We start from the raw sequence: 24,125 nt of genomic DNA, 5'->3' as shown, positions 1-24,125 counted from the left end.
CTTGTTGCCATCACAAATCTTCTGACCATTATTATTTTTTACTTGAGTGTATTTTTGAAGTAGAAAAAAATTTGTTCCATTAATTATCACAAAATCTATACTAGCGATAATTATCATGATTCGAAACTAAATAATCTGAAACACATCGATAGTTAAATTTTAAGAAGTTTGACAAGAACGTGTATAGAAAATCAAGTTTTCATGTCTTTTCTCGGGAAAAAAAACTCATCAAATCAAACTATTGCCTAAGGAGAATATACTAGCAGTAGACTTGGGCACGTCTCAGGGAGTACAACAAATTTGACATAAAAATAAACTTTTCACTGGATCAGGAGAAAGAAAAAACAGTGGCCTTGTTGTTACAAGTATGGCAGTACTAGAAGAAAAAAATGCCATTTTTGTAAGGCTAGAAGAAGAAGGATCCCCACGTGACTTTGATTAGTTCACTGTTGTATCACAAATAAACTTCCTTTGTTTCCGTTTTCACTTATTAGATGTGGACCTGTTTGGATGTCCGTTTGCACTCCAGACATAAAAACTCCACTAGCTAGGATGCAAGTGTTTGGTGGTCCAGTCTGGTAGCTAGGCTAAGGGCCTATTGGGGAACTGAAAAACATACAGAACTAGAAAACGCATATAAATAAACACGATAGCGATGCTTCTTATATAGAAGTAGAGAGGTTTATTTGAAAGACATAGGAATTATAGTAGAACTCATCAAGTAAGTAAGTATGATCCTACTTTTGGAACTCAAGGGACTATATAATCTTTCTCTGGACACCAATGGCAAACAATGCAGTATGCACGTTCATAGACATGAGTGCCCGTGTACCGTGCTTTGAAAAAGAAAAATGGCCGATATCCTCGATCGCATCCGTCCCACCACATCATTGTCAAAGAGTTAAAATCGACGGTGATAAGGGTTTGGTAAGGTCATTTGTAGTAGTGGTGCTTTGCGTGCGTTCATATATACGAGTGTCCGTGCATGTATATATATGTATACTTTTGTGCTGTTTCTGTACCGTGTTTTGAAAAAGAAAAACAGCAGATCTCCCTGGTCACCTCCATCCCACCACACCGTCATAAAAAACGTCACTACTAGTACCATGAATAAACCCGTATTAAAAAGAATAAGGAAAGAAAGAAAAAAACAAAACAGGAAAAAAGAACAAAAATAGAATATTAGAGAATAAATTAATTAAAGTCCATCCAATGTCTATATACCGGATATACATCTAGCCTTCCAAAATTAAACCCGACGTGGCTGACTGGCCGGCCGGTGACGCTACGGCGGAAACAAAGCAGCAGCCGGAGCAATCGATCGATGAGACCCTGACCGGCCGGTGCTGTCCCTCCACACGCAGCACCTAGAGCGCAGGAGGCATGCATCGACGGCTCACTTCGAAGCGCGCACCGCCGCTAGATTCTACTTGTAGCCTGCACAACTAGCAGCCGCACAGCCAGCTAGCTAGCGCGTAGTAGCTGCGAGCAAGGGCGCGCGCCGGCCTGCCGCGACCGTGGCCCCGGCGGCACCATGGCCACGCGACCCAACTAACCCGGCCGTCATCCCCTGGCAGGCGCGCGTGGCGGGATCGGTTGGCACACCGTCGCGGGCACCGCCTCCCCGTCGCGTGGCCGCCCATCCGCCCGTCCAACTGACCTAACCCCGTCTCCCCCCCTCCCCCTTCGTTCGCCCCCAACTAGCTATATAACCACCCCGCATGCCCCATCTGCCATTACAGCTCTCTAGCTCACCCTGCCATCGCCTCCTCTGCCCTCGCCCTCTCGCTCCAGCTCGAGCTCTCGCAACCAGCAGCCAGCTGCTCCGGCGAGCCGTCGTCGGCCGTGTGATCGAGCACTGCTAGCTTAGCTACCTCTAGTACAACGCGAGAGAGTAGGAGGAGGGAGATGGCCGGCGCGACGGTGACCGTGGAGGAGGTGAGGAAGGCGCAGCGCGCGTCGGGGCCGGCCACCGTGCTGGCGATCGGGACGGCCACACCGGCGCACTGCGTGTACCAGGCCGACTACCCGGACTACTACTTCCGGGTCACCAAGAGCGACCACCTGACCGACCTCAAGGAGAAGTTCAAGAGGATGTGTGAGTACCACCATCGCCGTCACTACTCTCTCGCGCGCATCCATACCATCATATCCGTCGTCCCGTCCATCTCCTGGCCTCCCTTTCCTTCCCTTCCTTCCTCTCTCTCCTTCGCACCAACGCCACCACTAGCCTGCATGCATGCTGCTGGTGACGTCGTTCGGTGTGCGCATCATATAACCTATTAACCTCCATGGATGATTATATTGCTTCCACACGTAATTCTTGCGTCACACACATCGATCTACAGACAGGTGCACAATGATCCTGAACATCTGATTGATTTTGGGTGTAAGTGTGGTTAAATCGAACACGTACATGCTTGGAATCTGACCAGTAAAATTGAAAAACGTACGCTAGCGTACTGCAGAGTCGTCAAAAAGAGTACTGCAGCTTCTTCTTCAGTGCACTGACTGGATTTTCGCGACTGGCACGAAAAAATTTTCCTCTGACGATGATGTAGTAATAGCGAAAGAGTAGGGATAGTTTAGGACTTTATTAGGAGGATCAAAATATAGCTGAAGATTTTTTTTCGCTTTACAAGTGGGCCGGTTAAAAGTTCTAGAGGTAATTTAGCTGGTAGGAAGGCTAAACTTTCTGCACCATAAAAACCCCGTGTTCCCGGATTTTGGGCGCGGTGACACATACCAGGCCGCAGCTAGTCCATGCACACACAAGAAGCATGTCCATACATATGGGATGAAAAAAAGGAGGGTCAACCGGCCAACAACACGGATTAATTACATTACAATTACCTAAAAGTTTGTTAATTACTCTCGGTCAGTATTTTATTTTCTGTATGTAAATAAAAAAAAGTTAAGCTCACTTAACACGCAATCTGTAGTAATATAACATGCTTAAACGGCATCTAGTTCCGGCAACATGGGCTGCGAGCTGCCGATTCCGGCGCTTGGCGCCTTGCCAAGAACATGCGACGCCGACGCCAAGGTGCTGCAGATCGATCGACGCCGACGCCAGGCCATGCAGCGCCTGTCTCCCTCCCTTGTTTTTCTTTCGTGAAAAATTAGCATTTTTGTTTTTCCAAAGAGGGAGAAAACCACATGTAGGAGAAGAGACTAAACTTAAAAAGCAGGCGTATGCACGGGACGGTACCGAAAGTAAAGCCAAGCTTTCGTTCCATCTGGACGTGTCACAAGGACGCCGATGGCTCATCAAGCTGGTTGATCGATGATCTTCACTCACAAGGGCCAGCTTCCAAGATCTTGACAGGGCCGGGGCTGACAGTTACTGTGCACACTACCCAGGGGTAGCACTAGCAGTTGCTGCTTTTCCTAGTTCCGGTCTCTTTTCAGCGTCACACCAAACAACAGAGGCGAATAGGAGTCCAGAACGGCTTCTATTTGTAGACGCTGACGTGACGTGGTGCAGGCCCGCAGCACCTAGAATAGGTTGGCCGTGCGGGCCCACGGGGCAGAGACAGACAGCAACGGCATGCCCACGGGACTTGGCTCTCTTTCTACAGTGTCTGCCTGGGCTGCGTGGCTAGCGACTCCACCACTTGACAGTTGACACTGCCGTGCACCAGCAGTAAAACTCCTGATTGACGTACAGGAGATTATTACTGTTAACCGCTTGATTTTTCTTTTGCTAATTAAACGCAAAATTTTAACTTCACACCTAACCACTTTGTTTATTACTCCCATTGTTATTAATTTGACCTGTCGCTGTATGGAAGAAGGGGTAGTTGCTGACATCGTGCTGCCTGCCTTGACGTCCGTGCGCTGGCGGCGTCGCCGTCGCCGGCCGTCGACGTCCTGGTTTTATTTTTTTCCTGAACGCGTATGCAGGCGACAAGTCGATGATCCGGAAGCGCTACATGCACCTGACGGAGGAGTTCCTGAACGAGAACCCCAACATGTGCGCGTACATGGCGCCGTCGCTGGACGCGCGGCAGGACATCGTGGTGGTGGAGGTGCCCAAGCTCGGGAAGGCGGCGGCGCAGAAGGCGATCAAGGAGTGGGGCCAGCCTCGCTCCAAGATCACGCACCTCGTCTTCTGCACCACCTCCGGCGTCGACATGCCGGGGGCCGACTACCAGCTCACCAAGCTCCTGGGCCTGCGCCCCTCCGTGAACCGCCTCATGATGTACCAGCAGGGGTGCTTCGCCGGCGGCACGGTGCTGCGCGTCGCCAAGGACCTCGCCGAGAACAACCGCGGCGCGCGGGTGCTGGTGGTGTGCTCCGAGATCACCGCCGTCACGTTCCGGGGGCCGTCCGAATCCCACCTCGACTCGCTCGTGGGCCAGGCGCTGTTCGGCGATGGCGCGGCGGCGGTGATCGTCGGCGCCGACCCCGACGAGAGCGTCGAGCGGCCGCTGTTCCAGCTCGTGTCGGCGTCGCAGACGATCCTCCCGGACTCCGAGGGCGCCATCGACGGGCACCTCCGGGAGGTGGGGCTCACCTTCCACCTGCTCAAGGACGTGCCGGGGCTCATCTCTAAGAACATCGAGCGGGCGCTGGAGGAGGCGTTCAAGCCGCTGGGGATCTCCGACTGGAACTCGGTGTTCTGGGTGGCCCACCCCGGCGGGCCCGCCATCCTGGACCAGGTGGAGGCCAAGGTGGGCCTCGACAAGGCCCGGATGCGCGCCACCCGGCACGTCCTCTCCGAGTACGGCAACATGTCCAGCGCCTGCGTGCTCTTCATCCTGGACGAGATGCGCAAGCGCTCCGCCGAGGACGGCCACGCCACCACCGGCGAGGGCTTCGACTGGGGCGTCCTCTTCGGCTTCGGCCCCGGCCTCACCGTCGAGACCGTCGTCCTCCACAGCGTTCCCATCACCGCCGGCACTGCCGCATGATCAGTTGATCACCGCCCCCGATCGATGATCACCGTAGTACACATTCATTCGCCTGCAACTCCAGCAACACTTGCCGCATCCGATCCATCACGCAAATAACGTACCCATACTTTCTGTACCTGTCACCTATTACTTCTATTTTTCCTGTACTTGTCGTCGCGCACATATGTATGTATGTATGTATGTATGTATGTATGTATGTATATATGTGCATATACGCAAAGTGAGCTAGCTCGAGGGTAAAACCATAAGAGTGCCATTTTAGTGTTATGGGTGGTGAGGTATTGTAATACCTGTGTAAGATAAGCTTTGGCTGGTTTTCCATTTTATTTGTTGGTGAAAGCGATTCTACTGTGGTGATAAGAAATGGCTGCCATTATAGTTTTTTCAATTCGATTTATAATATCTGAGAGGCACATCATTGTTAGCTCTCCTGAACTTGTCAGATGTGAGGCCATTGGGGGTGATACATAATTGTGCAGGAAGAATTCCAAGCATATCCTAGTTACTTCTGTGCTTTCGTAAATCAAGGGTCAATAAGAACAAGAAAACAACATCGACACATCCGAAAATGCACGCCGACGACTAACAACAATGACGTCGCGCCTCTCTAGGATAACATCAAACCCGGCCACTGCACGTCTGCACCACACTGCAGAAAAAACAACCACATCTCCGTCAGCCTGCAGCTACGGCCAACAACAAAGGTCACGTCGAAAATGTCTTCTGAAGCCACCATGCATATGCAGGCCATTATGCACAGAAAACGGTCACCTCTATCACCGTCCACAGACATATGCAGGGAGTGTTTGGATGAATGGACTAATTTTTAGTTCGGAGCATATCGGATGTTTGGATACCAATTAGAAGAATCAAATGTGAACTAACTATAAAACTAATTGCATAAGTCGTGGCTAATTCGCGAGATGAATCTATTAAGCCTAATTAATCCATGATTAACACATATTTACTGTAGCATCACAGGATCAAATGATGGACTAATTAAGCTTAATAGATTCGTCTCGCGAATTAGCCTTTATTTATGCAATTGGTTTTGTAATTAATATATATTTAATACTCTTAATTAGTATCTAAATACTCGATGTGACATAGACTAAACTTTGTAATTAATATATATTTAATACTCTTAATTAGTATTTAAATATTCGATGTGACATAGACTAAACTTTAATCCCTACCTTCAAATGGGGCCGTAGTCTCCTTCTCTCAGGGTCACCGCTATGGCCTCTTGTTGCCTCCCATGGATGGCAATGGTGCGCAGCTTCGGCATGCAGTACAAAGAAAGTGTGTGCAAATCAGTGTTCAAACTATCGGATGGGGAAAAAAATGGAGGAGACCAGGAAGATCGTTTTTCAGCCGAAATTTTTAAAAGATGGCTAAATTTTAACTGAAAATTGAAATTCTGAAAAAATCTGATAGGAAAACGATAGGTACACACCGGTAGGACAGATTTTCACAAAAAAAATTGCCGATTTTCAGCCGAAAATATGAACTCTGGTGCAAACACATGGTGCGCATGTTTCTTCAATCGATCACCCTTTTCAACCACATTTGGCCCAATCTTTATTTTGTTGTGACTCTAGCCTACCCTCTTGTTGAGGAGCATGTGCCATATATCATATATGGTGCACATCACCCCAACCAAGCTATTATATCGTATCGATCGGGCCGCCACAGCGCCAAGCCCCTTGGACCACTTCAAACTAAAGTGGACCAACCAATGCCGCTATGGCACCATCCGCCCCAGACCATCCCGGAGCCACCCTCAGGAGAGATATGGGACTCATCGGGTTCCGGATCACCATTGCCAACATGCATTCTAGGATGAGATGATTCTAACGATTTCAGAATTTCAGAAGAAACAATATAATTTCCCAACATTAATGAGGAATAATGATTAGGAGGAAAGATGGTATCATGCCAATGTGTTTGTTAAACTTCTATTCGGACTTGCATGTTAAGTTAAAGCAAATGGAAGTGAACAACAATATTGATCGTAACCTTGTAAACCGAAGAAAATGTTGCTTTGATAGGATGCGGTAGTTGAACTTCTAAAATGGTGCTTACTTATTGTTTCTTTACCAGCCGGTCTAAAATGTTTTTACCTAGCACGAAAGAAGTTTTGGCACTTGAGGTTTCGTAGTATAATTTGAAACGAATTGAAGGTGTTTGTAGCTACCAATTGTTCCACAACCAACCAGCGCATTAATGTTCCATGTTGGAGCGAGAATGATATAGCGATACATGTATATCATGCACTTCTTTTTTTGAGGAAGTTGTATCATGCACTTTGTAGCTAGAGCTGCTTTGGACAACATCTCCAATACAACATCTCAACCATGCCTATAAAACATGGCAAATCATGTATTGATCTGAAGTGAGGTGACCAGTCTGTATAGGTATGTGAGCTTCAACGCGTTTCAGTTATGTGGGGCTTACTTTGGTTGGTAACTTGGTATGCAATGCAACTGGAACTTTGGAAGTTAAACACTACTACAGAGTTCAAATAATATTATTCAACTACCAAGAGTAAGGCCATGCATATGGAAAGCGTGGCAGCCACTGGTGGAAAAGTGCGCATGAGTCCCAGTTGGAGAGAGCCATATCTCTCGAATATCCAACCAGGACTAATTTTTCGGGACTAAAGGTCCCTCTCTTTACCCGGGACTAAAGGGGCCGCCATGTAGGTGCATGCACGTGCCCCCTTTAGTCACGTTTGGTATTGCCAACCAGGACTAAAGACTTTTTTCTTTTTACCTTGAATTCTTTTCCATATTAATGCTAATTGTTGCTTCACTTATATATACACACCTATACGTATACATTCTTAGTGTACACTACTTACACGTATACGCTCGTATTGTATGCATGTTGTATATATATTTCATTATAGTATATGCATAATATTAATTTTAACTACTATATATACAATTCTTAGTATATTATACACATCAAACTAGTATTAATACAATTACTATATATACAATAATTTATCCTCGTAATTCTTAGGATCCTCCCGTCGTGGTCTTGCTCAGTTCGGCTACTGAATGTCCATCTAATAAAATTCTCCTTTGGTATTTATCACCTCGTCCACCAGAAATCCTAAGTGCTTCTTGGATTGCCAAAAGCCTTTTCTTCTCCAAGAGTTCTTCGCGAATCTGCCACATCTATAATATGGAAATATGTGAATGTTACACCAACAATTAAATAAAAGGAGCTAGAAAATGATTAATAATTAATGGGTTTATTTTACGTTATATGATATGATAGCACCTTGTCTCTCAGGAAATGGTGTATGTGCTCACAGATGTAGTATCCACATAAATTATTCTCTTGTTTCTGTCTCAAGCACTTTAGTGAGAAAAACTGAAATATTCATGTTATAGAATATACAAAACGTGCAAACTCCATGCATATTGGAAAAGTTACATTGAATGTAAGTTTTTCTTTGAAATCACCACGATTGATACTTACGGAATCGTTTCCATGCACTGCGAATTAAAATAATGAATATGATATAGTGGTAGGTGAAAATTTAGGAAATAAACTTTTGCATAGAGGTAAAGGTCCAGAATTATTACAAGTTAAGTATGTCTTGAATGTCTTGGTACTCGTCCTTTGGTTTCCTCAATGAATCAAACACAATAACGTTGCTTTGATAAATCATAATTATAAGGAGAATCCAATGGTAACTGTGTACATAAATATTCATATTAGAACTAACTAACTAATTAGGTAAGGAAAGGAAAATGAAAATAGATGGTACCCACACTTACTTAAAGTTGTAAGATAGTAGTATGTATTACTTGTAATTCTATTGCTCCAAGAATTTCTATATTGCGTCCAATGTAGACTTTTGTTGATCCTGTATCTGCTTTTGGTTAACAAGCGTTGGGCCCATGAGCCAACATTGAAGTAGGATTCTTGGTGGCACCTCTGAATTTGCATCCTACATAAAATGAAAGACAAAGTTAGTGGGACGACACACACACAATAATGAGCCAAGCCAAAATTAACATCTAATAACACACACTTACAGAACCTAGGCGCTGACAAGAGAGATGTCAAGGGCATCTTGATCGTACATTTCATAAATATCCTTGAATTCCAACCACAACAGTTTCTCACCTTCACCGAAAAAATCAATCGATTTAACAAAAAGAGCAAACATGACCCTGTCATTGGCCGACTGCTCCATGTACGACTGATAGAATTTATACATCTTAGTTGTGAGCTTCCGTACCAATTCAGGCCTGATTAGAGGCTTACCTAACTCAAAGAGCCATTTAGGTACAATCTTTTCTGGAGGTGGAGGTTCGTCTTGCCCTAGAACTTCAGCAAGCGAGACACATGTCTCTGCCATAAACTTAACGACCTTGATTTGTTGTGTTAAAGGCAAAGCTGCTATTTCTTGAGCTTCTTAATTTGCTTGCTGATCATGTTGCCCGAGTTGGGGGGAAGTACGACTGGACGACGACTCTCCTCATTTCTTCTTCTGCCAAGACTTAACTAACAAACAATCCTAGTTCGATAGTAACATCTTCTTGACTTCTTTTTTCATACCAATAAAAAACTTTAATTTGGCTAGATCTACTGGCTTAGGCTCCATCTTCTTCACTTTTCTTTCTGCAGTGATTTTTTTCAAACCACTCCCTTACATGTGCATGCGATGCCTCCTCCAATTCCTCAGGAGTCATATGGCCTACTAGCTTCTTAATAGGTTCAAACTTGTTTTTTTCTTCCTTAGTTCTTTCTCGTTTGGCTGCCTTGTCTTGGAAGGCAGTGGTCGCGACTTCTTGAGAGGTGCTGCAGGTGCTTCCTTGCTCGCACTAGAATTTAGTTTGGGTGCTACAGACTGTGATCGAGGAAGGATGTTTTGGTCATTGTCGCTCCCGCCTGCATGATTCGATGGTGTTGGAGACGGTGATCGAGCAGGATGTGATGGTCTCGGTGGTGATGACGGTCCTGGAGGTGGATGTGCTGGAGATGACGGTCTTGAGTTCTGAGGAGATGGTGGCTGCATGGGATCTATGGGAAGAAATGACACCTCCTGGCCGGGGATGGTGATGTAATGTTTGAGCCATAGAATGATATCGTGAAGTGCATCTCCTAGTGTCCTTTCCCTGACAACTCCCGGGAGGTCGAGCTCTAGGCCTTCATATTGACTATCACAAATCTACTCTAGGCCAACGCTGGAGTAGCCAGGTGGAATCTCGATGCCATGGCTTGTCTGCCCTAGCAAGATTGGTAAAGTACTTCCGTATGCCACCTATACATATAGGAAAAATAAAGAATTTGTTAAACTCCCAAGGCGTGGATCAATTGAGAAGATTGCATAAATTATATATATGTATACCTTAATAGTGATGTTGCCAAATGTTCTATACAGCTCACATGAGGTGCACTAAGTGATGTCATCCACAGGGTACTGTTGGTTGTCTGGCGCAACCACAAATAACCTTGGCATGTTCACATCGAGGACCCCTGTGGAAGCACAACTGCTTCGGCGTTGAGAAGGGCTGATGATGACATTGGGATTTGGCAGTGCTCCAGATTGGGCCATCTCAACAACTGCCAGGGCCACTCGCCGATTAATTTCTTCCCGGATTCTTATGTCTTGTTCATGTACATTAGCTTCTAACACGCACTGCCACCTCTCCTCTTGTTGTTCCTTTCTTCTCTTCTGGCTTCTGTACGTGTCGATGCCCCTACGGAAAGCAAACTTCCACAGAACAACTCCAAAGCCTCGGCAACATCCTGGGTGTTTGGGATTCCCGAGCACCAATGTTAGCTCATCATTCTCTCTATCAAGCTTGAACTTTCCTACTTTAAAATCTTCAATGTTTTTGACAAGCTTGAGGGCCTTCTGACATATTGTTTCGTTGAAAATAAGTGTCCCATCCTTAGGGCTAAGGGTGCTTCCGTGAGCATAATACCAATTCTTCAATCGATCGGGCCAGTCAACAGTCGTTGGTATGATACCTTGATCGATTAGGTCTTGTTCCATCTTTCTCGATTTGGGAATTGCACTCCTATAACCACCTTGCCCTAGATGATGATGGTACTCCTTCTTCTAGGCATTGCCTGAGTTGACATGAACCTTGTTCGCACTATCTTCACTCATCTTGTATTCCGGAAATGAGCTCCAGTGATCTCTTAACTTGGGACAGTCATTAAAATCTGGAGTTCGGTCCTTCTTGATATAGTTGGCATCCAGGTTCTTCTTCAAGGTCTGAAATTGGGTTGCCATCTCCTTGATCGTCCAGTCTTTTTCATTGACGCTGTCAGGAAGTGTGAAGTGTTTCTTGACATCTGCCCACAACATATATTTCTATGTCTGCGGGAGCATGTATGGATCATGTTTTTTTACCCTTCCATTCTCGAATGCTGATCAGCACGTTGTCTCTTACAATAGCCCCGCATTGACTCACGAACTTTCTAGCGACTTTTTTAGGAGCAATTAGATGGCTCTCTTCTATCACTTCGATAATGTGAAGCCTTCCCTCCATTATCTTTGTATGACCTCACGGCTTATTTCGCTTCATCGATCCAGAGGGATAAAAATTCAAGATTCGTTAATTAGTACATAGTAATAATGAATATGAAGTTATAGATGGGAAAAAACAATGAAAATGATATATACCTCACCGAAACCTTCCATCATGACAATGTCTTGTTCCGCATTGTCATGAACGCCGTGCTCGAGCTCATCATTGCCATCACCGGACAGGTTGAGGAATATGTCCGCCTGGCTACCCTCATCCTCGGTGTAGGTTCTTGGAACATTTGAGCCAATACCACCAGCAATAATCTGCTCCATTATATACCTTTGATACTCTTCGTCTCCCATCTCAACTAATACTGACATTGGTTATACACACATGTAATCATAGATATATTAAATTAAAGATTGTATCAAGTAGTATAATTAATATATAAACATGAAATCATAGCACAACCATGAAATAAAAGAAACTGATTGAAATATACACATGAAACCATACATTAAATTATAAATATATATACATAGAATCATATGTACAATAAAACTTGTACAATTTATTACATGAAACTTACATGAAATAAAATATTAAAAAATTCACGCAATTATATATACAACACCTCGACTTGTATATTGTCACAAAAAATGTCATTAAATTATATATACAATACCTCTACCAAATTTCTACTAAACTATACTAATTTTCTAAGCATTTTTAGTAATTTCTACTACTTTTCTAATCATTTATACTAAATTACACTAATGTATACTAAATTATACTAAATTATACTAATGTATACTAAATTGTACTATTTATATTGAATCATACTAATTTTCTAATTATTATACTAATTTAGGCTAAATTCTACTAATTTTCTAAGTAATACAATTTTTTCTAGTGTACTAATTTATACTAAATTAATTTCTACTAATTTATACTAATGTATACTAAATTATACTAATTTTCTAAGCATTTCTAATAAATTATACTAATTTCCTAAGCATTTCTAATAAGTTATACTAGATGATACTAATTTATACTAATTTTCTAATAAAAAACCTAGCTTGCGTCAGCAAGCCGGGAATTGCGTCAGCGTCATACCTCTTCAAAGAGAGGGCGGGGGCGTGGAGGGACAGTTGCGAATGGCATGCGGTAGGCAGCGGCGAGCCGGGGCACCCGGCAAGGATGTGGCAGTGGGGAAGGAGATGGCACTGGGGACGACGACGCGACAAATCTTGGAGGGGACGGGGGATGAGGCGCCCGGCGATGACGCGGCGGGGACTGGTGTGGCGGCGATGCGGCGCGCTGGCGAGGGGCATTGGGGTGCTGCGGGATGGTGTCAGGGCATCAATAGGGATGCCGAGGAGAAGCTATCGGCCGACAGTGCGACGCCTGGGGGGACGACGACGACACACGATGAGGTGGCAGTGGGGCCGGTCAGCCGAGCAGGGGCAGTGGCGGGGCCAAGGAGAAGGACCGAAAGGCGCGAGGAGTGCCGGCAATGGAATGTCAGGCCGGCGCTGAATGTCGACGGGGAAGCGTGGCGGCAACGGCTGAGAAGCAGAACGGGCAGCCGAGATGAGGTGGCGGATCGGGGTCTGTCTAGTGGAGGAAGAAGAAGGGGGCGACACGATATTTATACCACAGGCCTTTAGTCCCGGATGATGATTACAACCAGGACTAAAGAACCTTTAGTCCCGGTTGGTATTACCACCCGGGACTAAAAGGTGGGTCTTTAGTCACGGTTCATTTTACCACCCGGGACTAAAGGAGTTCCATGCGCAGGAGATGAAACTGGAGACCTTTAGTCCCGAGTCGTATTATAAACAAAGACTAAAGGGTATTCTCCCTTTTTACTTCCCGCGCTATACCAACATTCGATTAAATTGATTTGTTTTCTTTCATATGTTCTAAATTTATTTTGTACTTCTATTATCCAAGAAAAATTGTAATATTCAATATTTTGAACATGCAAAAATATATTAAATTATCAAATAATTATTTTTACACTTTATTGATAAAAAACTCTTGTAATAAATAATTTGATCATGAAAAAATGTATCCAATTGTTTTAAACCTCATAATAATTTTGAAATTGTTCTTGATGAAAGTCCCCTTTGCATTTCCTGCACATCCTCATAATAATTTCATCGAATAATAATGTGATGAGCCAAAAACTCACATAAAGGATGATCATATCTAGTGCATTACATAAATAAGTTTTTCACATCACTAAAATATAATATAAAGGTTTTGATATATGACCATAGAGCATTACATAAAGGTTGACCATATATAGTACATTACAATGTAACGTTAAAAAACTTCTTGATGAAAGTTCCTTGGTCATGATCGTGACATAAGTACGGAGTCTATTCTTTGGCTAGAATAATGCTTGGGTCAACTTCAACAGTGAATGGAAGCATGCCATCAAATTGATCATAATCATCTGACTGGTCTGTTTTGTTCTCGACTCCCATGATTTTTCTTTTACCTGGAATAAGTATGTGGTGCTTTGGCTCCCATGGTTTTTCTTTATCTTCTGAATTTTTCTTGGGTTTGTTAGACATATACTTCACATAGAAAACCTGATGCACATCATAGGTAAGGATGAATTGTTCATCATTGTATCCAATCTTGGTTAGGTCCACTATTGTCATTCCATACTAATCTTTCGTTACGCCATCTCCAGTCAGCTTCACCCATTGGCAACAAAATAGAGGAATGTTCAACAGTCCGTATTCGAGTTCCCAAATCTCCTCTATGAAACCATAATACGAGTCCTTGCTCCCGTTAATGTCTATGGCCTCTCTACGGACACCACTATTTTGGTTGGTGCTTTTTTTTTATCTTGGGCTCTCATGTAAAATGTATAACCATTTATCTCGTAACCTTGGAATTTCACGATTGTGCTAGAAGGTCCCCTAGATAACCAAGCGAGTTATTCGTGAACGCGGAGTTACCCATAAGGTGTTGACGCAACCAAGAGGGAAAAGTATCCATGTGATGATGTATAATCTAGGCATTGAATTTCGTCGGATATTGGAAAAATAGAATCTGCTTGTGTTCCTCGATATACGGAGCCACAAAGGATGATTGTTGCAGAACTATGAAGTGGGCTTTATGGAACAAATCACTATCATTGCTCAAACCTCATTTCCTTCCAAGGGTGCCCTTTCCCCGAAGCCTCCCCTCGTGGCATGATCTTGGAACCCCAATCGAATTAATTGAGTCAATAAAATTAACACAAAACTCAATGACCTGCTCTGTTCCATATCCCTTGGCGATGCTTCCTTCTGGATAGGCACGATTAAGAACATAGTTTTTTAGGAGTGACATGAAGCTCTCGAAAGGTCACATATTGTGCAGGAATACTGGATCAAGAATAGTAATCTATTTGACAAGGTGAACCAGGAGGTGCATCATAATATTGAAGAAGGATGGTGGAAATACCAACTCAAAGCTGACAAGACATTGGACCACATCATTCTGTAGCTTTAGTAGTTTGGTTGGATCGATTGCCTTCTGTGAAATTGCATTGAGAAACGCACATAGCTTTACAAGCACCAATTGTACATTCTCTTGTAGAATACCCCTTAGTGCAACCGGAAGCAACTGGGTCATCAACATGTGGCAGTCATGGGCTTTTTGATTTGTGAACTTCTTTTGTTTCACATTTATTATTCCCTTTATATTTGAGGAGTTACCAGATAGAGCCTTGATACTATTCATGCAGTCAAACATGCTATCCTTCTCTTCTTTGCCGTCTTCCATTATAACCTCCCTTTCACTGTGCTTGGTCCAAACCAAATAGTCAGGCATGAAACCGTATCTAAAAAAGTGGCTACGAAGAGTTCCCCAGGAAGAGTAGTCCTTCTTATACTGCATTGGAATCCTGGACAACATATAAATCCCTTCTCTAGCTTGTTGGCTTTAGCCATTTCGAGAAAATAATGCAAGCCATCAATCAACTCTTTGGTTCGTTTGTCTGCATTGTACATCCATTGCCGGTCCATCTGCATCTTATTATATGAAAAATGGACATAGGTCTTCATATTATATATATTAGATAAAGAACTTGATCAATATTGATAATTTACACCAACCAACCTTCATAAAGATAAAAACAATTCACATGAAAATTACATCAATCAACCATCATATCATTCACTAGGTCGACAAAAAGAAAAATACTAGAATTCTAGAATAAGACAATAGAGATATATATATACACACACTAAAGATTACAGATGCTCCATAGTGGACTTCACGTAGTCAATAATCCTAAAATAATGGTACAACATAGCAGAATGTTCTACCTCCAAGCCATCTTTGCACATGACTCAATCTTCTTCGAAAGACATGTTCACTGAGCATGGCCCATTTTGGCAAGCCAAAACCAACGAAAAACCGATGGGTCAAGGTCAGTGAACAAATCTCTAGCTAAATAGGCTATTGAGCCCCCATACTTCTATTATGAAAACATGGCTCCAAAGGGCGTTTAGAAAACTATTTCAAGATTCTTTTATGGTATTCAGCCAAAGTTTTTGGACTCGAAGTTCTTCTATTCTACCATTATTTTAGGATTCTTCACTCCGTGAAGTCCACTATGGAGCATCTGTAGTCTTTAGTGTATCTTTGGTGTCCTGTTCCACAATACTACCATTAAGTTGACCGGTGTAATTTTCATGTCACTATAATTTAACATGCAAACTATCTAAAAAATTGTAGCAATGACCAAATTATATTTCTTACACCTACAATTTATTTACCTCAGTTTTATTGCAATGACTAAATATTAAAACACAATTACTCTATTTTTCCCATACCTAATATTGTTGACGCCGGTTTTTGACACGTATCAGGCTCGGCGTCAAGGGGAGAAAAAGTAGCCGATGCAATTAAACAAGAAGCTGTGGCTAAGGGAATTGGCTGACGGAGCTACAGTGTTTCGGCCGATTTGCCAAAGAAGTTGATGAGGGCTAGCTGATTGGAAGCCAGAACAGCTCGGTCGATATGGGCCTAGATGGGCCAAGGCGGTGACAAGATGAAGACAGGGATTGGCCCATAGAGGATTGATTGGTGTCCGACTCCGACGCGGGTTGTATCTGCATGTAAATATTTGTTATTTTAAATAAGAGATAAAATCATAGTCGGTTAGGAAATCAGTTGTAACAGGGTATAAATAGGTGCCTCGTGAGGATTGTAAAATAACGAACAATTATCAATACAAATCTAGTTTTTCACGCAACTTTACTTTCAAGTCGGCGACTTCGCCAAACCTTTTTCCTTTTCACGAGTTCGTACGAGTTGGCAGGACTACATCAACACGATCTCCGACCAATTTGTAAGTTCCACGTATCGAATAATATCTAAGCTTTAACTTCGAGCGCATCGCTGTTGTTTCGTTTAGATTTATTCACCAGTTACCGATATTTACTAGAATTATAGGTTTTACCTATTATTTTAGTTTTTATCATTAGTTATCCAGCTTGAGACATGAACTGTCAGCTATATCAATATTTTATATACTTATTATCACACAGCCGATAAGATATGTTCCAAGTGTTATTTCTGTAGCATTGTTTATGTTACTCCAGTAGTCTCTTTCAGAATTGCTACACGATTATCGACTGCTTTATAGCCGGTCATCTCTATATAAAAATCGGCCATCCCGCTGATACATTTTCTTGGAATAGATCGAAACCTTAGCCGATCGAATCTTTGAAATTTGATATCTTTTCTTCCTTGTTAATCAACAGGTTAGATTGACTAGCATGCTGTGCGAACCGCACAAGGGTGATCACTCGAACAGGAGCTAAGCAGATTCTCTCGGGTCATGTATCCGACGCAGGAGTCGGGGCCACTGTCCGATTTTTTGCGTCAACACACTTTTGGCATGCTCGGTGGGACGAAAGGAAGATCCAACATGTCGAAAGCTACTGAAATCTCGAAAGACAACGTCATTGAAGTCACCGAGGCAGATCTCAAAGATGACCAGAGGGATGAGATGGCAAAGGCTATAGAAGAATTCAAGAAGGCATGACTGCAATGCTACAGTCGTACTAGAAGCGAGGAACCCGTCAAGAAAACTACTCTCCCGACTCCCCGCCAGATCACCATCACCGAAGACTTGGGGAAAATGTCCGAGATGATCCAGCAGTCTATCTATCAGGCTATGATTGATCAGTCCAAGGTGATGACTCATACAGTGTACAACGCCGTCATCAGCTCCATGACCAACGGTGTGGAACAGGGGTATCAGGGGCCAGCTTACACCCCTCCTATCAGCACACCGGTCAGAGGCTTCTCAGCGGTGCCTAACATGTTCCAGTCGGCTCCTCAACCGATGCAGATGCAGAATGGGGGGTACAACACCACAATGCCCCTAGGTTATAGCAGTGCAACACCCTATCAGTCGCAAGTGTTGTTTCACCCTGCAATGGTTCCCCCTTTGCAACCGCCGTTTACGACATTAGCGCAGTGGGGAACGGCAGCAATACCTGCTGATCTGGATCCGCCCACTAGTTATGGAAAATCTCCGGTGCAGGCATCATTTCCATCGGCTTCTCGGCCGATAGTCTTGCAATATCTGCAAACCACCCCGGAAATCGGCAGGGGGGCAGGCGTTCCGGATCCCTTCAGAATTGTGGCGGCAAAAGTATTGTACGATGAAGCGGCGGATGCGCTACATCACATCGATCCTACACGTCAGCAGCCATCAACCCCTCAGCCGACAGTCCAGCCGCAAGATCTACAGCACGCTCCAATCTTCCACCCAATCACGGTGCCGCAAGTTCAACAGCATATGCCATCGGCTCAGCCGATTGCACATCAGCAGCAGCAGGTGGATTGGACCGCGAGAATAGCTGATATAATACAAGATCAGTTCCGATTGAAGCCAAAGGTGCAGACCTACACGTACAGGATGTCGTACCCACCCTCTTATGACTTTTATTGCCATTCCCTCATCGGTACAAGGTGTCCAACTTCACTAAATTCTCGGGTCAAGATGACACGTCCACAGTGGAGCACGTCAACAGATTCATCATCCAGTGTAGAGAAGCTGCTGCACAGGACGCTCTGAGGGTATGGTTGTTCTCATCATCCCTGTCCGGGTCAGCCTTTCAATGGTTTACGACACTACCGCCTAACTCCATCGTCACTTGGGCTGATTTGGAGAAACAATTCCATAAGTACTTCTTTGCGGGGGTCCACAAGATGAAGCAGTTAGACCTGACCAGCCTTAAGCAAAGAAGTGACGAGTCAGTTGCCAGCTATATTCAGAGGTTCAGAGAGATCAGGAACAAGTGCTACAGTCTGGTTTTGACCGATGCCCAGCTGGCCAATACCGCTTTCTAAGGTCTCCTGACGCACATCAAAGAAAAATACGCTTCCCAAGAGTTTGAGAGTCTGAGCCAGATAGTTCACCGACTGTTCGATCAGGAGATGAGCCCCTTTGACGAATGAAGAAACTTCCAGAAAAAGGTGGCGTACGTGGGAGGATCTGACTCAGAAGAGGAGCCAGAAATCGGCCTAGCAGAATGGGTCAAAGGCAAAAGGCCAATCTCGTGCCCATTTGGAAAAAAGGAACTAGAGACGTTCGGCTTCAATACATCTAAGGTCGATAAGATCTTCAACTTGCTGCTACAAGAAGGACAGATCAAACTCTCACCCTATCACACAATCCTGTTAGCTGAACAGCTTAAGAAGATGAAGTACTGCAAGTGGCACAACGCCACATCTCAAGACACCAATGAAAGCAAAGTCTTCCATCAACAGATACAGTCGGCCTTTGAGCAAGGGAGACTTAAATTTGAGGTCCCTACAAAACCAACAAAACCGATGAAAATCGACCAGCATCCCTTCCCAGCCAACATGGTCGACATCGGCGGGAAGAACACACTCCAGACCAAGGTGCTGACATCAGAATTGGCCAGAAGGAGCAGGGTGGTGGACCCCAGGAATCAGGTCTTGGCCGGTGATGTTAAAGGAAAAGACCGAGCAGAAACAGAGGATGAGAACTTGGAGAGGTCCCGTCGGCCTATCACGTCCCGGGATCTACTCAACAAGTACCAAAAGCAACGGGAGGACACGAGACACCAGGAAGAGATGATGCGCCAGCACAAAGATCACTGGAGGTGTCCATTCTTCATCCACTATTGGGAAAATAATCCCATATTGCCGCCGGCCGATAACTGCCCCGAGTGCAACGGCCGGTACCGCGGCAACCGCCCATTCAAGAGGTCACGCTCCGGAGATCGAGGACAGGAGCCGATCAGCAGAAATAGGCTCGAATAAGAAGTTTCACGCATTTCAGTTTTATGATCGGCTGGGGGGCAAAGAAAACCAGCATAATCGGCTGGGGGCAGAGCTAGTGCGTATGATCGGCTGGGAGAGATGACCGACGCAAGAATTTCTGATGAAAATCCATTGGGCCGAGAACCGAATTGGGAACGCACGAAGCTATCGGGTAAACTAGTGAACCCCAAATGCTGCCTAGATGGTTTGACCAAATCCCAAAAGAGAAGGGTCCAACGCTTACGCCAATGGGAACAGCAAGAGGAAGAACAGAGGCAAGCGTCAGACAAAAAAGGAGTCAAATCTCAAGTTTGGCGCCCCAGAAGAAAAGCCGAGGAAGAAAATGATGATTAGATTTTGGTTGTTGACATCAACATGGTGTTCATCTTACCGATGGAGTTCATGGCTCCTGCCAACCACGATAACGCAACAGAGATAGAAGAACGCATGGCACAATTGGCTCTGGAGCCAATGACCGCCACTTTTGAAAAATCCGAAGATGAAAAATGCTAGCATCTCAAGGCTCTGTTCCTCAAGGGGCAAGTCAACGGAAAACCAGTCACCAAGCTGTTGTTAGATGGAGGCGCTGCCATGAACATTATGCCGTATGCCATGTTCTGCAAACTGGGCAAAGGGGAAGAAGATTTAATCAAGACGGACATGATGCTCAAGGATTTCGAAGGCAACATATCTCCAGCCCGAGGGGCACTCTGCGTCGACCTCATCATTGGTAGTAAGACCCTACCCACCACTTTCTTTGTCATTAATGGTAAAGAGTCCTATAACGTGTTGCTCGGACGAGACTGGATCCACGCAAATTGTTGCATCCCGTCCACAATGCACCAGTGCCTCATCCAGTGGATCGGCGACACGATTGAAGTGGTCACCGCCGACTCCGCTTACAGCATCGCTGCAGTCGACGCGCAACAATGGAGCTACGAGCACGTCAGATGCATATCTGGCAGGACCTGGGACACTGACTTTTTGAAGGTGTCCGATTTCGGTCTATATCTGATCCAAACAGTCAGCTCAGAAGAATTGTCTTGATGGATGAGTTAGTCCGAGAAGATGGGAAGGTTGGGCACGAGTTTATGTCGGCCGATTCGTTAGAGATGGTAGACCTTGGAGATGGTAGCAAACCAAGGTCGACGTATATTAGTGCTAAATTAGATCATGAGTATAAGCATGAGTTAGTAAATTTATTAAGGGAATTTAAAGATTGCTTTGCTTGGAAGTATCATGAAATGCCTGGTCTAGACCGGTCGATTATCGAACACCGGTTGCCCATAAAACCAGGGTATCGGCCGTATCAGCAACCTGCACGATGTTGTAACCCGAAAATTTTACCTGATATAAAGGTCGAAATCACAAGATTGATTGAAACAGGATTTATTCGGCAGTGTTGATATGCCGAGTGGATTTCTAATATTGTCCCTGTGTATAAGAAGAATGGAAAACTACGTGTTTGTATTGATTTCAGAAATCTTAACCAAGCTACAGCCGATGTTTTGACAGATGCTGCCGTGGGACACAAGGTCATCAGCTTCATGGACGGTAACGCTGGGTATAATCAAGTATTAATGGCCAAAGAAGATATCTCCAAAATGGCCTTCAGGTGTCCTGGTCATCTCGGTTTATTCGAATGGGTAGTCATGACTTTCGGTTTGGAAAATGTTGGAGCTACATATCAACGGGCTATGAATTATATATTCCACAAGCTTATTGGTGTTCTGGTAGAAATTTACATCGATGACGTCATCGTCAAGTCAAAGGGATATCAACAGCATCTGGTCAATTTGCGTAAGGTGTTGGAGTGCACAAGAAAGCATGGGCTGAAAATGAATCCAAATAAGTGTGCTTTTGGCGTTTCAGCTGGACAGTTTCTTGGTTTCATGGTCCACGAGCGCGGCATCGAGATCAATCAGAAGATCATAACCGCCATCAACAAAGTTGTGGCTCCACAAGACAAAACTGAGTTGCAGTCCTTAATCGGCAAGATCAACTTCATCCAGAGATTCATATCAAACCTGTCTGGACGCATTCAAGCTTTCAGCCCATTGTTGAAGTTGAAACTCGACCAGGAATTTGTTTGGGGTGAAGAACAACAGAAAACATTAGACGACATCAAACAATATCTCATGTCCCCTCCCATATTGGTTCCTCCTCAGGCTAATAAGCCTTTCAGATTGTACCTATCGGCTGATGCACGAGCTATCGGTTCGGTGCTGGTCCAGGAGTTTGAAAGGAAAAGAAAGGGTGATTTATTACATCAGCAGAAGACTCTTAGACGCCGAGACTAGGTATTCTCCAGTGGAAAGGTTGTGCCTCTACTTGTATTTCTCTTGTACCAAACTCAGGCACTACCTGTTATCGGCGGAATGTGTGGTCGTGTGCAAAGATGATGTCGTCAAGTATATGTTGTCACTGCCGATCTAAAAGGGGAGGATTGGAAAATGGATTCTGACCCTCTCAAAGTTCGATTTGAGGTACAAATCAGCCAAAGCCATCAAGGGTCAAGTGATGGCTGATTTCGTAGCCCAACACCGCGGACCAGAAATTACTATTGTCGAACCGGCTCCGTGGACTTTATATTTTGACCGGTCTTCATGTGGGGTTGGATTAGGAATCAGCATCATCCTCATATCGCCTCGGGGGGCAAGTTATAATATTCTAAGGATTTATTATGAACAATGCCTCCAGTTACTGAAGGAGTTCAAAACCGTAGTTATTGAACATATCCCTAGAGATTACAACGAAGAAGCCAATAGACTTGCCCAGCACGCTTTTGGTTATGGGTCAATTCTTGGCGCTTTGGCTCTAGAGTTGGCACCCAATGACTGGAGGAGAGAGATTGCCGACTATCTAAAAGATCCATCAAAGAAAGTCGATCGGCGGATACGCTTCCAAGCCACAAAGTACGTATTACTTGAAGATGATCTATTTTATCGGACAATTGATGGAGTATTACTCAAATGCCTCAGTGTAGAGGAAGCAAAGACTCTAATGGGTGAGATTCATGAAGGTGTATGTAGAGCCCATCAATCGGCCTTCAAGATGAAATGGATGATTAGAAACAATGGGTATTATTGGCCGACAATACTTGAAGATTGTTTTAAATATTATAAAGGGTGTCAGAGTTGTCAGAAATTCGGCAACTGCAACGAGCACCAACCTCGGCTATGAACCCGATAATAAAGCCATGGCCGTTTAGAGGCTGGAGAATTGACCTCATCGGTCAGATTTATCCACCATCAAGCACAGGGCCTAAATTTATACTGGTGGCGAGTGACTATTTCACCAAGTGGGTTGAGGCGGTTCCTTTGAAAACTATGATGTCAGCCAATATGATTGAGTTTGTGAAGGAGCGTATTATTTATCGATTTGGTATTCCTCAGACTATTACATCTGATCAGGGGTCAATGTTTACCTCAGGGGAGTTCAAGGAGTTTACTGCCGGTATGGGGATTAAATTGTTAAATTCTTCCTTGTATTATGCTCAGGCCAATGGTCAGGCCGAATCGTCTAATAAAGGGGTTATTAAATTGATTAAGAGGAAAATCGAAGAACAACCAAGATGGGGGCATATGACGCTGAGTGAGTCCCTGTGGGCTTATGGGATGGCTTGCCATGGTGCCACCAAGGTATCTCCTTATCAGTTAGTGTATGGGCATGAAGCCGTATTACCTTGGGAGTTGAAGACTGGGTCTAGACGTATGGTGCTTCAGGATCAGTTGTCGGCCAACAACTATTCTACTCTCATGAGGGGAGAGTTGGAGGATTTGGCAAGTCAGTGGCTGAGGTCCTTGATTAGTATTGAGGAAAATAAGAAAAGAGTCGCCAAATGGTATGACAAGAAGGTCAAGGTCAAGCAGTTTTTCCAAGGGGATTTAGTCTAGAAATTGGTCCTGCTGATAGGATCTAAAGATCCCAAATATGGAAAGTGGTTGCCTACTTCGGAAGGGCCATACCGGATTAGCCAATGTGCTCCAGGCAATGCGTACATATTGGAGACTTTCGAGGGAGAAGAATTTACAAGGGCTCTGAATGGAAGATATTTAAAAAGGTACTACCCCAGTATATGGGTAGACGCTTAGCCGATAATGTGGCATGTCGGGCTCTCATAGCCGACGCCTACTGATTCATGTTCATATAGCCGATGCGAAGGGTATCGTCTTAAGGGTGAAGGAGGCGAGAAAGGATTCATATGAATAAACCGATAATCATTTGGTACATCAACTGAATACATGGCTGACATGGTACAAGTCGTCCTTAGAATAAAAAGTACCAACACACTCATAAGCTATAATGATTCAACGGCGTTTTAGTCGGGCTTTATTCATGTCAATCTCTTTCTGAAGCCGATCTAATTTGATCTGAAGATGGG

The 24,125-nt window shown here is 44.3% G+C and overlaps 1 protein-coding gene across 1 annotated transcript; it reads left to right on the top strand.

Annotated features, from left to right (window-relative positions):
* Window positions 1–1,727: 1,727 nt before the first annotated feature.
* On the top strand, window positions 1,728–5,343 carry LOC101760249 (chalcone synthase C2). The gene is made up of 2 exons (XM_004979334.3): window positions 1,728–2,098; window positions 3,907–5,343. Exons 1-2 carry the CDS (start codon window positions 1,909–1,911, stop codon window positions 4,914–4,916), a joined length of 1,200 nt encoding a protein of 399 aa, XP_004979391.1. The 5' UTR covers window positions 1,728–1,908; the 3' UTR covers window positions 4,917–5,343.
* The last annotated feature ends 18,782 nt before the right edge of the window (window positions 5,344–24,125 follow it).

This window comes from Setaria italica, chromosome VIII (genome assembly GCF_000263155.2).
Source record: "Setaria italica strain Yugu1 chromosome VIII, Setaria_italica_v2.0, whole genome shotgun sequence".
Classification (NCBI taxonomy): Eukaryota; Viridiplantae; Streptophyta; class Magnoliopsida; order Poales; family Poaceae; genus Setaria; species Setaria italica.
This window is presented reverse-complemented; position numbering and strand designations above follow the sequence as displayed.

Excerpts from the sequence above, each read along its gene's own strand:
- LOC101760249 (XM_004979334.3), top strand. The coding sequence starts at position 1,909 with ATGGCCGGCGCGACGGTGACCGTGGAGGAGGTGAGGAAGGCGCAGCGC. Across the intron at positions 2,099-3,906 it reads GGAGAAGTTCAAGAGGATGT|GCGACAAGTCGATGATCCGG; the intron begins GTGAGTACCACC and ends ACGCGTATGCAG.